The sequence below is a fragment of the Hippocampus zosterae genome, chromosome 4 (genome assembly GCF_025434085.1).
Source record: "Hippocampus zosterae strain Florida chromosome 4, ASM2543408v3, whole genome shotgun sequence".
NCBI lineage: Eukaryota > Metazoa > Chordata > Actinopteri > Syngnathiformes > Syngnathidae > Hippocampus > Hippocampus zosterae.
The window spans coordinates 27,738,972-27,755,536 of NC_067454.1; the positions used below are offsets into that span (position 1 = coordinate 27,738,972).

The 16,565-nt window shown below is 42.7% G+C and overlaps 1 protein-coding gene across 1 annotated transcript in view; it reads left to right on the forward strand.

The window, feature by feature from the left end:
* The first annotated feature begins 6,603 nt into the window (after nucleotides 1-6,603).
* The window catches only part of arnt2 (aryl-hydrocarbon receptor nuclear translocator 2), a 113,974-nt gene continuing 104,012 nt past the window's right edge, over nucleotides 6,604-16,565 (forward strand). The window contains exons 1-3 of the mRNA XM_052063916.1: nucleotides 6,604-6,897; nucleotides 10,885-10,996; nucleotides 14,203-14,250. Coding sequence (XP_051919876.1) covers nucleotides 6,867-6,897; nucleotides 10,885-10,996; nucleotides 14,203-14,250 — 191 coding nt within the window. The 5' untranslated portion in view covers nucleotides 6,604-6,866. The remainder of the gene's footprint in view (nucleotides 6,898-10,884; nucleotides 10,997-14,202; nucleotides 14,251-16,565) is intronic.

The window sequence follows — 16,565 nt, forward strand, 5'->3', positions numbered from 1 at the left end:
GCAAAATGTGGAATAAACCTATACCAACCAATCAGTCCAAGAAATGATCTCAGTTGCTTCTGGGTCTGGGGAATTGGTATTTTCTCCACAGCCTTCACTTTCTCCACCTGGGGCTTTATCTTCCCTTTCCCGATCAAATGCCCCAGGTAACTCACCTCTTCTTGTGCCCAGGAGCATTTCCTCTCATTAATGGTGAGACCAGCCGCCTGCATTTTTCCAAGGACAGTCTTAAGGTGCAGGAGATGGTCCTCCCAAATTTCACTGTATATCACGACGTCATCGAGATAGGCAGCTGAAAAACTGGAACAGTCCTTGAGAAAAATGTCCATTAATCTTTGAAAGGTCGCAGGTGCTCCATGCAGACTAAATGGTAAAACTGTGTAGTGGAAGAGGCCTAACCCCGGAATCGGAAAAGCAGTGTATTCTTTACAGGTGGGGTCGAGCGAGACCTGCCAGTATCCTTTACAAAGATCCAGAGTTGTGATGAATTTTCCCCTACCCAATCTTTCCACAAGCTCATCAATACGAGGCATAGGGTAGGAGTCAAAACATGAGATGTTATTGAGCTTCCTCGTGTCTGAGCAGAATCGTAGTTGAGATGAGTCCTTTTTGGCTACCAACACAATTGGGTTAGACCATTCACTTTTAATGGTTCTATGATCCCCATATCGGTCATTGCTTGTACCTCCTGCTTCAGTGGTTCCACCTGCCGGTCTGGAATTCTGTATGGTCTCAAACGCACAGGTTTATTTTCTTTGAGCACAATCTTGTGGGTGATGAGATCAGTTTGACCAGGTTTATCTTTGAATAGTGAAGAAAATGATTCCTTTACCTCTGCCACCTGAATTTGTTGCTCTGGGCTGAGGTGTAACGGGGTCACTTCAGGATTACTTCCTTCCCTCTTGGGTGTCATCTCAACCTCATCCATCTCCTCTGTCAGTTTAGCCGACATCAGGCGCTGACAGCTATGGCAGCCTCGGTCACACGCTCCCTAGTATTATCCCTGTTTTTGTCATTTTCGTTTGTTTTTGGCGACCCTGAGCGGCTTACTTACACGAGGGAAAAGTTGCTGCACATTGGGGAATCTACGCTCGGTCTTTTTTCACCAGCACACGAAAATCCACAAGGTTTTTCGGAGCTAATCGCGAGCGGAGAGGCTGCGCTGTACGGAGCATGGAAACGCCGCCGGAGGAGGGGGAAGCGAGCCGGCGTGCTCGTCATGCTCCGGCAGCGTGGATTTCGAACCCCGCTCCCATCGATCCATCTTGCTAATCTACGATCTCTGCCAAACAAGATGGATGAACTTCTTCTCCTCACAAAGACCAACAAAACATTTGCACGTTCTGCTGCGCTCTGCTTCACTGAAACCTGGCTCAGTGACCGCCATCCAGATCCCGCGCTACATCTACCCGGCTTCCGCCTTCTCCGAGCCGACCGCGACACGGAGCTATCAGGGAAATCGAAAGGTGGTGGGATTTGCTTCTATATCAACGAAGAATGGTGCACTGATGTCACGAAGCTCGACGCACACTGCAGCCCGGACCTGGAGTCGCTGTCTTTAAACTGCAAGGCATTCTACTCGCCACGTGAGTTCACCTCCTTTTTACTAGTCGGTGTTTACATTGCGCCACAAGCTAACGCTAACACGGCGATACAAACGCTAGCCGAACAAGTAAACAAACTCGAACTAAGATACCCAGAGTCACCCCTGATCATTTTGGGCGATTTTAATAGAGCACATCTTAACCGTGAACTTCCCAGATATAAGCAGCACATCGACTGTTTCACCAGAGAAGGCAACATTCTATATCACTGCTACACAACAATCAAAAATGCATACCGATCGTTCGCCCGTGCAGCATTGGGTCTTTCTGACCACAATTTAATCCACTTAATACCTACATACAGACAGAAACTCAAATGTGTTAAACCGGTTGTTAAGACTGTAAAAAATGGACAGATGAAGCAAAGCTAGCTCTACAAGAATGCTTAGACTGCACTGATTGGGGCGTCTTTGAAACTTCAACGGGCACACTGGATGAATACACAGACACTGTAACATCATACATCAGTTTCTGTGAGGACATGTGTGTACCAACGAAGTCCTTCCGTTCCTTTAACAATAACAAGCCATGGTTTACTCCCAAACTCAGGCAACTCAGGAAAGAGAAAGAGGCCGCATTTAGAAGTGGAGATCGGGCACTGTACAAACATGCCCGAAACCAATTGACAAAGGAAATTAACATCGCAAAGAGAAGCTATGCAGAGAGGCTGAAAAACCAGTTCTCTGCTAACGACTCTGCATCTGTATGGAATGGCCTGAAAGCAATCACTAACTATAGAATGCCATCCCCCCAAACAGTGAACAATAAGGGTCTTGCTAATGAACTAAACATGTTTTTCTGCCGATTTGAAAAGGACACCCCCATTTCCCACTCACATCCACCTCTACCAGAAACCGCTCTACCTACCCCCCCACCCTCTTTTTCTCCACTACAGATCCACGAACAGGACGTGAGACGGCTCTTCAAGCAGCAAAAGATCAAGAAAGCTCCGGGGCCCGACAAAGTGTCCCCCTCCTGCCTGAAAGTCTGCGCTGACCAGCTGGCTCCGGTCTTCACACAGATCTTCAACAGATCCCTGGAGCTGTGTGAGGTCCCATCCTGCTTCAAACATTCTACCATCATCCCAGTTCCCAAGAAATCGGCAACATCGGAACTGAACGACTATAGGCCTGTCGCCCTGACGTCTGTGGTCATGAAGTCCTTTGAACGCCTTGTGCTGAACCACCTAAAGAACGTCACTGGACCCCTGCTGGACCCTCTCCAGTTTGCCTACCGGGCAAACAGGTCTGTGGAAGACGCAGTCAACATAGGTCTGCACTACATCCTCAAGCACCTCGACAGCACAGGGACCGACGCAAGGATTCTGTTTGTGGATTTCAGCTCTGCGTTCAACACCATCATCCCGGAACTCCTCACCCCCAAACTACTCCACCTCGGTGTGTCCCCTGCGATCTGCCAGTGGATCCTCAGCTTCCTGACGGGACGGACACAACAGGTGAGACTGGGAGCAACAACATCATCAATACGCACTACCAGCACTGGAGCCCCACAGGGATGTGTCCTCTCGCCACTGCTCTTCTCTCTCTACACAAACGATTGCACCTCAACAGATCCAGCTGTCAAACTCATAAAGTTTGCAGATGACACCACGGTCATCGGTCTCATCAAAGACGGCGACGAGTCTGCGTACCGCCAACAAGTGGAGCAGCTGGAGCTCTGGTGAGGCCGACACAACCTCGGGCTGAACACGCTCAAGACTGTAGAGATGATCGTGGACTTCAGGAAACATTCTTCTCCTCAGTTGCCCCTCACACTATCCAACTGCCCTGTGTCAACCGTCAAGACCTTCAAGTTCCTGGGAATCACAGTCTCCCAGGACATGAAGTGGGAAGTCAACACCATCTCCATCTTGAAAAGGGCCCGGCAGCGGATGTACTTCCTGAGGCTGCTGAGGAAGCATGGCCTGCCACAGGAGGTGCTACGACAGTTCTACACGGCAGTCATCGAATCAATCCTGTGTTCTTTCATCACGGTTTGGTTTGGGGCCGCCACAAAAAAGGACAAAATCCGACTTCAACGGACAGTTAGGACGGCAGAAAAAATCGTTGGCACCGCCCTACCCACTCTTGAGGACTTGCACACTGCAAGAATCAAGACAAGGGCACGGAAAATCCTCCTGGATCCCCCGCACCCTGCCCACCACCTTTTTCAGCCACTCCCCTCAGGCAGACGCTACAGATCCATGCGCACCAAATCCAGTAGACACTTAAACAGCTTCTTCCCTCTAGCCATTAACTCTTTAAACAGTCACTGACATAGTCACTCTTCTTGCACCACAAAATGGTACTACAAAACTACTGGTATACTCTAAAATGGTTCAATGATTTTGTTGTTTACGATGATACTAGTGCAGTGTGTTATACCGGAGACAAATTCCTTGTGTGTTCTACATACTTGGCCAATAAAGATGATTCTGATTCTGATTCTGATTCTGATTCTGTCTCAGTCACTGGAATTTCTCTGATGAAGAGACTTTGGGAGCTGGGTGACTCCGATTGCTTCGCGGCATATAGCTTCAGCAAATTCACGTGAAGAATCTGCTTCTTCTTTTGTTTGTCAGGGCAGAGAATCTCATAGGTGACGGGTCCTATTTTCCTGGTCGCAGTGTATGGGCCCTGCCACTTTGCCAGTAGCTTACTTGGTCCAGTAGGCAACAATATTAACACCTTCTGTCCAGGGTGCAATTTTCTCTCTCTGGCATGTTTATCATACCATACCTTTTGTTTTTTTCTGACTCTCCTCCATATGTTTCTTTGCCATGTCTCTGAAATTTGAATAATATAGGAGATGACACTGTGTGAGGTCGCCTCTCCAGCCACCCAGTTCTCCTTCAGCATGTCCAGGGGTCCACGGACCTGGTGAAAGGTGAAAACCCAGTTGACGCCTAGGGCACTTCTCAATAAACGAATAACAGAAAAGGCAGCCATTTGTCCCAGTCTTTACCAGTGTCATGAATGAACTTCTTCACCATTTGTTTTAACGTTCCATTAAATCTTTCAACAAGACCATCAGTTTCAGAATGGTAAGGAGTGGTTCTTATTCCTTTAACTCCAAGATGGATATATAGGCCTTTCATCAGGTGAGACATAAAGTTTGTGCCTTGGTTTGTTTATATTTCCTTAGGAATGCCTGTTCTCGAGAATAACTCAATCAAGCACCTGATTACCGGTACATGTTTTACCTGCATAGAACGAAGTGGATAAACGTCTGGATACCTGGTTGCATAATCACAGATTACAAGAGCATACTTGCATCCTGAGCTACTCTTTGGCAACGGACCGACAATGTCCTTGGCTATCCTGTCATATGGAACACTCATTATAGGTAATGGCTGTAAATAACCCCTATTCGATTTTTTAGCTGGTGCTACCATCTGACATATGCCACATAGCCTGCAATATTCCTGCACATCTTTATATAGCCCTGGCGAGTAGAATCGCTGACTGACTCAGTTATATGTTTTTGCCTGTCCAAGATGTCCTGCCCATGGAATAGTGTGTCCTAAATGTAGAATGAGCTGCCGGTACATGGTTGGAATGACCAATCTAGGTATAGCTGTGTCAGAGATATACAGTAGATCAGGGGTGTCCAAACTTTTTGCCAAGGGGGCCGGATTTTCTGTGGTAAAATGTCGGGGGCCGACCTTGGCTGACATTCTTTACATTGAACAACAATATTGTTAAACAAATTTTAGTAAGCCAGCCTGCGTTTCACCTTTCCATTTTTATTTTAATTTCAACAATCCTAAGAATTTCTTTTGGTTCATTTGAAACAGGGATATCACATGCAACTGATTATTCACTTGACTTTTTCTTAAACAGAAGTCTCCTGAGTGCAAATTGCAACATTTGAAACATAAAATGTATCACCACGACTTTTCAATAGTCACAAAACCTTTGACTCAAACAACAGGGAAATGAACAAGCAATACACATATCCACAACTGCAGGGATCATTTGAAATATGACATGTCAGTCAATATAAATGTTGATTGAACTTTTTAAATTTTACTCTGGAATAAAACTTAGGACTGATATAGATCTTAAACATTTATTCAGAGACTTATTGCAAGCTGACAAATGATCTTAATGTGACGGGTGATATTGAGATCTGGATTGAAGCACAAAGGCAGGTCTGGTTCAAAAGCAGTGGTATTCATTCATTATCCGAACCGCTTTTATCCTCACTAGGGTCGCAGGGGTGCTGGAGCCTATCCCAGCTGTCTTCGGGCAGTAGGCGGGGGACACCCTGAACTGGTTGCCAGCCAATCGCAGGGCACACAGAGACGAACAACCATTTGCGCTCACACTCACACCTAGGGACAATTTTGAGTGTTCAAACAGCCTGCCATGCATGTCTTTGGAATTTGGGAGGAAACCGGAGTACCCGGAGAAAACCCATGCAGGCCCGGGGAGAATTTGCAAACTCCACACAGGGAGACCAGAGCTGAACCTTTTCACTGTGAGGTCGACGCTCTAACCACTGGGCCACCGGCCGCCCTATATATATGTGTAGGTATGTATATAGACGCGCGTGCACACACACACACATATATATGTGTGTGTGTGTGTGTATATATATATATATATATATATATATATATATATATATATATATATATATACAGTATAGAGAGAAAGAGAGAGAGATATGCTAGAAGTGTGCATCTGTTATATGAATTATAAATATGATACATATGTCAGTATGGTTCCATTTCTAAGAGAGATGATTCCATTTAGTTCAATATTGTGGCATTTCCTTCAAAGATGCATCTATCCAAAATACGATTCGATAGGTATCTCACTAGATTTGTAAAAATGATTTGTAAAGTATCGATATCGATCGTGTATCAAGTGTAAAAGTTATTGTTAGAACAAATTAAAACTTTCCAATGGACACACTTGAAGAGACGTTTGGCGTCCCTTTCTTCCACTGCGTCTTTTGCTGTATGTAACAATAATTTATTCAGGGAGCCTGAAAATCTCGCGGTGTTACCATCCAGACATCTTGCATCCTATTTAGTCTGGTTCCACAGGATTTATTGTTTGACTATCGACAAAATAGTTTTATTCAGTCATCCAGTGCAGATTTTCGACGAGTGGCGGCGGCTGTAGCGAGCCTCGCGTGCCAAGCCTGCGGTGTGTCGACTCTCTCTCTCCCAGTGCAAGCCCTGGGCTCTCTTGACGAATTGTGCGTCATCTCCACCGCTGTCGTTTTGTTATTTTTCTCCGTTGAGGAAACATGGCAACTCCCGCCGCGGTCAATCCGTCCGGTAAGTCAGTACCCGCTTTTCACATCTGCGGAAAACCGAACGTGTTCAGTCTGTAGTTTCGAGACGAGGGTTCAAAGGATATACGTTTTGCTGAGCCTAGGAAGCAAGAAGAGGGCTAAACCCGCCACCAGGCCGCCACAGCCTAGCTCCAGCATCCATCCCCTTCCCCCATATTGTGCGGTGGTTCACAGCAGTGCCATTCATTCTGTACAGCTTTGCTAACTTCTATGCCTTTGTCAGAATGAGTTGGCCGAGGTACACGCAATGCTTCCATATTCATGTATTCTATCCTTTCTGTTTATGATCGCTCACATTATTTTCGCCGACGCATTGCTTTCCTCACTCTCAGTGACACAAAGATTATTTTGCATATTTATTGTCCGACTGCACTGCACTTGTTAGCGTACGTTGGATCTTGCGTAACATCTGCGATATACAGAGATGTCAACTTGTAGCCTCCTGGTACGGCCGTCTTTCTACTATCGCGCCTGTTGATTCCAAAATACGTCGTCAGAGAGAATGATTCAATAGCTCTTACTGCCCACACAGCAATAGGTCTGTAAAACCGTTTTGGGCACATGAATTACAGTATTATGTTGTCTTCGTTTAAATTAAAGACGCACACGGTAGCACGATTCACACTCCAACATATTTGCAAATTGGCGAGAGTCACCGTGTCACAGTTAACTTGTCATAATAATGAGTAAACTTAATTGTGCTTGGTTCGTCCTACTCCTTTTCTGTTTAAATCACAGGCGATGTTCAGGTATTATAACGGCTATAAACACTGCAGCGAACACGAGTTCCTTTCCATTTATCCAATAACCGAACAAAGATTACATAGTTATTATTATCATCATCTCAATTTGGAATTCTCTTATTTAATTAAGATGGCACGGAGCATTCGTTTAGTCATTCTGCTAGAGCCAACACTTTTTTAAGTATCACAAAGTATAACACTGGTCAACAATTTAGTTTTGTGCAGATTCCAAATCTGTCCTCATTTTTTTTCTCTTGCGTATCTTAATAATAATATGTCAACGTTTTCACTATGACCTGTTGTCGTGGTTACAAGTCACAAAATGACAATACAACTAAAAGGATAGTCATAGTTTAGTAGTTATTATTAAGAGTAAGGTTCAGCAACAGTTGGAATTTTTTTCTGAAATGCCACAGCAATAAATTACAAAGTCCCTCAAGGGACCTAACGAATCTGTACGTCATAACGGTAGTTCGTTGTAACCATTTCAGATAAAATCGCCACCAACTATGATGTACAGTATAATACAGTATGAATATTTTAGATGTAAAAACATAAATGTAATATTGTATAAACACGTCACTTACAAATAGGTTTATACAGTATGAAGAACCCCGCCCCCACCCCCGATTTTGATACACCTGAAACAAACAACTGCAGCGTTCCCACTTCATCTCTGAAAACATTCAGTCAGCAAATGATGCCTTCTCCACTTCAGGATGTGAGGCGTCCCGAAGCCGTTTACGATCATCTTTTTATCTGTTGTCCTCGAACTCTGGCATGATTTTAACGTTATAATGGTGGAAGCAAAATTGGCAAATAAAAAATTAATTACGTGAAATCACGACTTTGAAAAGTGAACGATATAGGGGTGAAAATGTAAATGGGGTAACTGTAAAGAGGTTCGACTGTACCTTGCTTATGTTTTGTGTAAACTGTAAACCATTGTATTACAAATGTATTACATGTATAATTGAAGGTTGGATCAAGTAACAGTTTGAGCAGAGGAATTTATTTTGCTTCAAATGCCTAATAATGGCCTTTCAAATATTTGTTGCTTGGGTCAATCTGAATATCCTGGGAATTGCTGCTTGAAGTTGCATTTGAGAGGAATTATATTCTCGAGTCACACTGTCACCCTGAGCTGCTGGACCCCCACATGAAAACAGGTCAACCATATTCTCTCACATTCTTTGCCACTTCACTGTACTGCGGATGTAAATGGAAAGGGAATCTAAAATTAACAAGAGTGCTTATTTGCACACAAACTGCATAGTACTAACAATTGAAATCCAGTGTTGGTTGGAGTGAACAATGAACAGATAAGAAGACTACTGTCACATGATAAAAGAGTTAAGTAAAAAGGGACCACCTGCTTGATTGAGAAACGGGCAGGCTGCTCATTTCAGATTAAATGTATACATTGATATGCCTTTGTGCTTTTTGTGCTATAATGTAATGAATTTCCAATGAATGGAGTGAAACCTACGTGGAGCTTCTTTATCAAGTGATGACTTTTAGTTTGCTAAATGCTTAATGGTGCCCCTGTTGCTGTTGTAGTCAGAGAAGGGCAAAGTTAGTGTGCTGATCTAAGATCAGATGGGCTTTTCCCCCTTGCATTGAACTACAGCGTGGTGCAGTGATCTCAGACCAGGAATGTATTGTCACTAGAGGATTAGCTCCAGCTGGAGGTTACCCAGATCCAATTGCTGTAAGAGCATGTGAGACGTGACATGTGAAATTATCTAATGAGGGTTGCATGCTACTCTGTAACAAAGATGATTTTAGTATTGTCAAGCAGTGGTCTCCAGCCACTGGGATGTAGTTTAATTTTGAAAACCAAGTGTATTCGCCTACCATCTGTACATGTGTCAAACTGTTAGTCAAGGTCTTGTGATACATCAATAAAAAAGTAAGTCCACGAGCTAGCAAAAATTAACAAACATACTGTATATACTGTACATTTTCAGGGCTCTACACTAACTTTTGCAACAGTAGTATTGGTACGACCCACTTTTTTGGATGGTGGCACTTGCTGCTTACTTGCTGCTTGCTGTAAGCACTTGCACAGACTTGGTCGCACCCTTGTTTGGGGCAGTGACCATATTTGCTGATGCACAGTCGTCTCAATTGACATACCGTAGTTTCATATGGTGTAAAGATTGACAGTGACTGAAGATATATTTTACTGTAACAAGACCTTTCGCAACAAGACAAGATGTTTCCTCGACACATTGGTGTTGATTTTTAATGGAATACCGCCTGAGGGATGAAAAGTCATGGGCATTTAATGGTGTTTTTCAGCCTTGCCGCTTACATACAGTGAGTGATTTCTCCAGATTCTCAAAACCAGAGGTGTCAAACAATTTTTTGTCACGGGCCACATTTTAGTGACCGTTTCCCTTGGAGGGCAGTTATAACTGTGAAAACATATCAAGAAGTCAAGAAGAATGGTTTACTCAACGATTGTTAAAGTTCGTATCATGAGGGGTTTGGTAACAAGAAAATGCTTATTATATCTCACCAATTTATTACATATGAGAAGTTGAAATTGTGGTACAGATTTAGCAATCATTGTAGAAGTTCACATGTTTGATTTCCTTTCGAGGGCCACATAAAATGATGTGGTGTGCCAGATCTGGCCCCCGGGCCTTGAGTTTGATACCTGGGATGTAAACATTTTGATGACAGGATGGATGAAGTCTCTAAATTCCTTGCAATTGTACGTTGAGGAAACTTGTCCTTAATCTGTTCAACTATTTTCTCACACAGTTGTTCACTAAAGGTGAGCCTTGCTCGGTCATTGCTTATGAATGGTAATTTCATAGCTATGGGCTTTCAAATTCATCTTCATTCCATTCTGTAAATCTTCAGTATGTCGGCTAATGCAATCGAGGCTCCCTTGAAACGACCCCATGTTAGCTTCCGGTGTTAGCTTGCGATTGCCGATTTCCTTTATCCTTCCCTAACTGTAGTTATCCGAGTTCCTTTTATAATTTCTTTTTTTGTTGGCACTCCACTCGTCACACATATGATAGCTTGTAATGTTTATCTCAAGATTAGCAGAGTTGAAACAGTTGTGCAGTGGGAGAGTCTGCGTCACACATGCCACTCCACTATGTCAGAGCAAGAAAGACATTTTAAGACAGTTTGTATCTGTAGGCTTAATGATGAAAGGAGATTAATACTATTCATCCTTTTATGGTGTCCGGTGTTTTGTTCTACAGAGATGGGCAGTGAGTTGCCAGGTACAGTAGTGATGCCGGGGGCAGTTGGGTCCGGCCCGGTAAGGATGGGAGGATCTGTGCCAGGCCGTGGCGGCAAGAGAAGATCAGGCGGGTGAGTATGTCTCTTATGCTCTGACCACTGCTGAAAATCTGGGGTCTAACTTTTTTTTCTTTTAAATAAACCTTAATTTTAGGTTATGTGTAAAAAATCCTCGATTCAATCTGCAATGCATTGATGGAGAATGCTAACTTATATATGCAAGAGCAAACATTCTATGCATTCCGACTGAATCACGGTATTTAAAATGAAAACAAGTTGTGGTACAGATTTGTCGATATAAAAAATGACATCATTGGTAGCCTTTACACCAGGGGTGCCCAACCTGTTTTGACCGAAGATCCACTTTTTAAGCAGCCAACCTCCCAAGTACAAGTACACCTCGCCTTTACACACACAAGCACGGCATGATGAGCAACATCCCTAACATGTACAAAACTGAAAAAATAAACTACATACAAGACAAGACTGAGTTTGTTGAAAAGAAAATCATTGCCTCCCTTTGTTGGAGACCTGACACAGAAAATCAGGGACGCACTTTTGCAGCGTGTTAAGTGCAGAAACATCACGATCATAGCTCGCATGTACCGTTTTAAAATGCTTCTCCCGGTGCTCCAAATTCTTATTCTTTGCCAATGTCATCAGTGAATTGCAGATGAAACAAAAAAAAATTGCTGTATCGTAAGCTGCAATTGCAGACCGCTGCCCGCAAATAACTTCCAAAAGGTCGACCACAATCGACTGGTTGGGCACCCCTGTTTGAGACCAATCTGATTGATTGTGAAAGCGCTATATAAATCAGCATGTATTGTATTGTATTGTATTGTATTGTGTTGAAATGCATTTTATGCAAAATCAGTGATCAACTTTTATGTCCTTTTTTATTATTTATCAATGACTTCATTGATTGGATCAATAAGACATTACAGCAACCACAACCTTGTTCATTCTGGGGGGATTTTGTGCAGTTTGTGCTATTTGCGAGCCCAAAAGCGTTATCTGTTTTTAGCCATGTCTCGTGTCGTGTGGGTGGAAAGCCTTTGCGCTGTAAGTAGAGGTAAGATCGGGCCTAAAAAAAATCCAGTCTGACCCGACCCGGCCCGAGCCCTTTGCAGGTCCGAGCCCAAAGCAAACCCGAAATTTCATATTTAATTTGTGAGGACTCAGGAGGAGCAGGTGTGATTTATGATAACAAATTAAAGCCTGTCTTTTGTAATGAAATCGAAGTTAAACAAGACTGTATAAACATTTACCGTATTTTCACGACTATTCGACGCATCGTACTAATGGCCGCAGTCTCATTAATGGGTGACATTTCTGTATTTTACACATACACAGGACGCATCGTACTAATGGCCGCAGTTTTACGGTGGTAAAACATACGCCAGCTTAAACATACGGCACGCATGCACGCACTCCAACACGTTAGCTTGAAGCATACGGTAACATGCCAAGACATACAGATAAGATAAAAACACGTTTTTAAAAAGGCAACGAAAGCAGAACTGAGTTCGGGTGTATTTTATTTAGCCATCGTACAATGTTCTCACGTTTTTCGATCAATCAACACCCAGAAATCCATCAAAGTCCTCATCCTCTGTATCAGAAGCAAAGGACTTCACATCTCAGTTGTCATTGAATGCATCACATGCTAGTGTGAGTTGCTACGCATTGCCGAGCGGAAAGAAGGAGTAGCAACAGCAAAGTCAACATTTCTCTCGTGTGAAGCTTTCCCACATTTGAAAGTAAAGAACAGAGCGAAACATGGTGGCAGCGCGTGTGTGTGTAGAAAGAATTGAACAATTGTGCAAGTACCGTAATCCATCAAAAACGCCGCGTTCCCTCTCGTTGTTGCGTATTGTGGCGTAACTCGCCAAGCGCTGCCTCTCACTCTTTGTAAAGTTGTGTTTGCCACCGATCATCCATTGTTCCCATGCCGTTTGCAACTTTACTTTGAACGCCCGGTTGATGCCAATGTCCAGCGGTTGGAGTTCTTTAGTCAAGCCTCCGGGAATAACGGCAAGCTCAGAGTTCGTTTGCTTGACTTGTTTTTTCACCGCTGCTGTGAGATGGGCACGCATGCCAAAAGATAACCGGTGGCTTTAAGTTTGAACTGAGCTTCGTAGGCGTGTCTTTTTGTCGAATTTATTTTCAGGGGTTCTTAGAAACCAAAACCGGAGTTGTTTTGCAACAATGCACATTGCCACACTCTATACAAGTGTTGGTACTGGCTTGAGGCGTCCACTTACACGCCCACCCTTCACCATTGGCGGACTAGCTTGTCTGTCCTCTCTCTCCCTCTCTCTCTCTCTCCATATATGTATATATACACGCCCACCCTTCCCTGATTGGCCGACTTCTTTCATGCCTGGCCACCGTCACTTCCGCCTTTTCTCTATATAAACAGCGTGTCGGCTGTCAGTCAGATTTTGGAACTCGGCGCATATAAAGGACGCTCCGCACCATAAGGCGTCCTGTCCATTTTGGAGAAAATTTAAGACTTTTAATGGCGCCTTATAGTCGTGAAAATATGGTACATCTTTTATATTTCTGTTTCTGTAGAGGGTTTATTAACATTTTATAATCATTTTTCCATCATTGACGGATTTTTTTATGAGTTGACGGGAAAAATTTAAGGCCATCCATCCTTTTGACGGCTTGAAAATTGGGCCATACACCACAGCAGCAGTACGTCCTTAAGAATCTAGCACGGCACTTTAAGAGAAAGAAGATAAGATAAGAAAACCTTTATTAGTCTCGCAATGGAGAAATTCCCAATTCACAGCAGCAAAGTTATGAAAGGAAGAAGTAGAAGAACAAAATATAGGAGCTGCTGAAAAAGGCAGCCACTCTCGTGGACCCATTTTGAAGTCAAAATAACACAGGCCATGTGTTGAATGTGTTTTTTTTTCTTGATGATTTACAAAGTATCTCAATGTGTGCACATATGTCCCACTTTTGTGAGTTCTGACTGTTAGGGACAGCCGAATAAAACTCTTTCTGAAAACAACCCTGGTGTCGGCATGATTTGAATAGAGCCCATTTTTGTTGTGGACGAGGTGAAATGTTTTGTTAAAAAGGTTTGGCTACTGTAGTTTTACACGATACATAAGTTTTTTCCTTTTGCATCAACTAAAACAAATTAGTTATACTCTTCTTCAAACTGATCTCTACCAGTAAACAGCAAACATCAGTCCTTGAGTATTGTGCTCTCTGAGTCTTAAAAGTGGTAATGCGTCTTTCCTGTGGTTCTTTCTCAGAATGGACTTCGAGGACGAGGATGGAGAAGGACCTAGCAAATTTTCAAGGTGAGGAAAATGAATGCAGCGGTCTTCTCTGACATTCTGTATGTCTCATTGCAACCCAGTAGACACAGTTAGAAAATTGGCTACAATTCAAGTGTTCAGTACTGTACATCTTAACATCATACATTATGTGTAGCTCTTTTCTTCTCAGTTTTATCAGACTAATCTTGTCCTGAAGTGGATCAATAAAATAATTAATAAGCTAAGATTTAACCGACAAGACTTGCAGATACACAATGCTTATAAATGGTTTGTCTGATCACTTCATAAATCATTTTGTTTTCATTCATTAAGAGCACAATGGTCATATTTAAATTTTTGGTATGTAACTCAGCTGTCCGAGTGAGTTTCAATTGTCTCAACCTGTTTTCTTCATCCCCCTTTTTGTTCTCGCTTGTAAGTCCATAGGTTGTAAGTGTATTATTTCATCGGCAGAAATGTCCGCAGTGGTGAATGATGGCAGTGTAGAGGACAAGCTGCTCTCTGCTGATCACAAGAGGAACTGCACGCTTAGTTTTTGCAATTGCAATTGCATTACATGTTGGAAAACTGTCCAGTTTGTCAGACTTTGATAGACCATGGGAGATTTGTCTCAGACTTATTATCAATTTCCCTTATCCTCGCAAGAGTTGCGGGTGTGCTGGAGTCTATCCCAGCTGTCTTCTGGCAGTAAACTGGGTATACCTTGAACTGATTGCCAGCCAATCGCAGGGCACACAAAGACAAACAACCATTCACACTCATGATCACATATTGGGACAATTTGTAGTGCCCAATCAACCTGCCATGCATGTTTTAGGAATGTGGGAGAAAACCGGAGTACCCGGAGAAAACCCATGCAGGCACGCTGCGAACAGGCAAACTCCACACACACACACACGCACGCACACACGCACGCCCACACACGCGCGCACACACACACACACACACACGCACACACACACACACACACACACACACACGCACACACACACACACACACACACACACACACACACACACACACACACACACACACACACACAAAACCCAGAGTGAACCCTGTGAGGTAGACAGGCTAACCAGTTGTCCACTCTTTTTCAAAAATATATTTAAATACATTTTAGCGATCTACAAGCATGCACACTTTTGACATGTTTTTCTGATCCACAAATAAATGCGTGATTTACACAAATGTTAATGTTTCGTCAGCATGACATATCATTTGTAAATTCAGGTCTGCCTTTTGTTTCCTGACATGTTGTCACAGAAGGTCAGATAAAGGCTGATTTTCTATTTTTCAATTTACAGTTTTTAAATAAGAAATGGAAGATGGCTCATTTTAGTTCAATGCAGACAGCAACACTTTTTCCCATGAATGGAGGAGGGATGGCTTTTCTATGCGTGAATATGTGAGATCTGTGTGCGCATAACTGGAAATAGTGTGATGTAGGTTTCAAAATTAAATGCACATGTCCACTGATCCACAAACACACATTCCAGATTCACACGCAGAATTGAATATTTACAAATTGTAAGTCTTGATAAACACTCATAACATTAGCAAACATCATACATCAGTGGATCTCCAAAATACATGAATATCGCAAATATAAGATAAGATATCCTCTATTCGTCCCACAATGGGGAAATTTACAGCCTCCAGCAGCAAGAATGTATGTAGAAAGAAGAAAGGAGAAAGAGAAAAAAAAAAAAACAAACATCTTTCAATTAAATACAATATGAACACAAATGGATAAAAATTATTATTATGTGTATATATATGTGTAAATATATTTGTGTGAATAATTTTGGGACAAATCTCTCCATATATTAGAGCCAGTGCAAGTATGCCAGTGACACATAATTGCAGATAAATCGAAATGGAAGAGGAGGTGACCTGTACACAGTGTTTGTGTTGTGTTGTGGTAAGGAACATTTATCCATATCATGGTGATGCACTAGCTTGAAGCCACGTTTTATTCACAGATCAGTTTATTTGGATGTCCACTAGAAATGTCATTGCTGCAGGTCTTTTGACATTTTCCTGTATGCGCACTTCTAAATTAGTCCTTACTTATTTTCAATTTAAAAATGTAATCAAGAATGTCAGCTTGACCAACCACTATGGCAGGTACGTAGTCTTTGGAATTGCATTTCATTCTTGAAGTTTAAGCAATTTGGGGGTTTAGTCAGATAAATCATATTTGAGTCGAGTTTTCAAACCCGCAGTAATTACGTTGTTGGATGGTTGTGATGCAGATGTGGCAAAATGATTTGAGTGGAGTGCACAAGAAAGGTACACTTTGGAAAAATAGTGTTGTGAGAAACATATAACG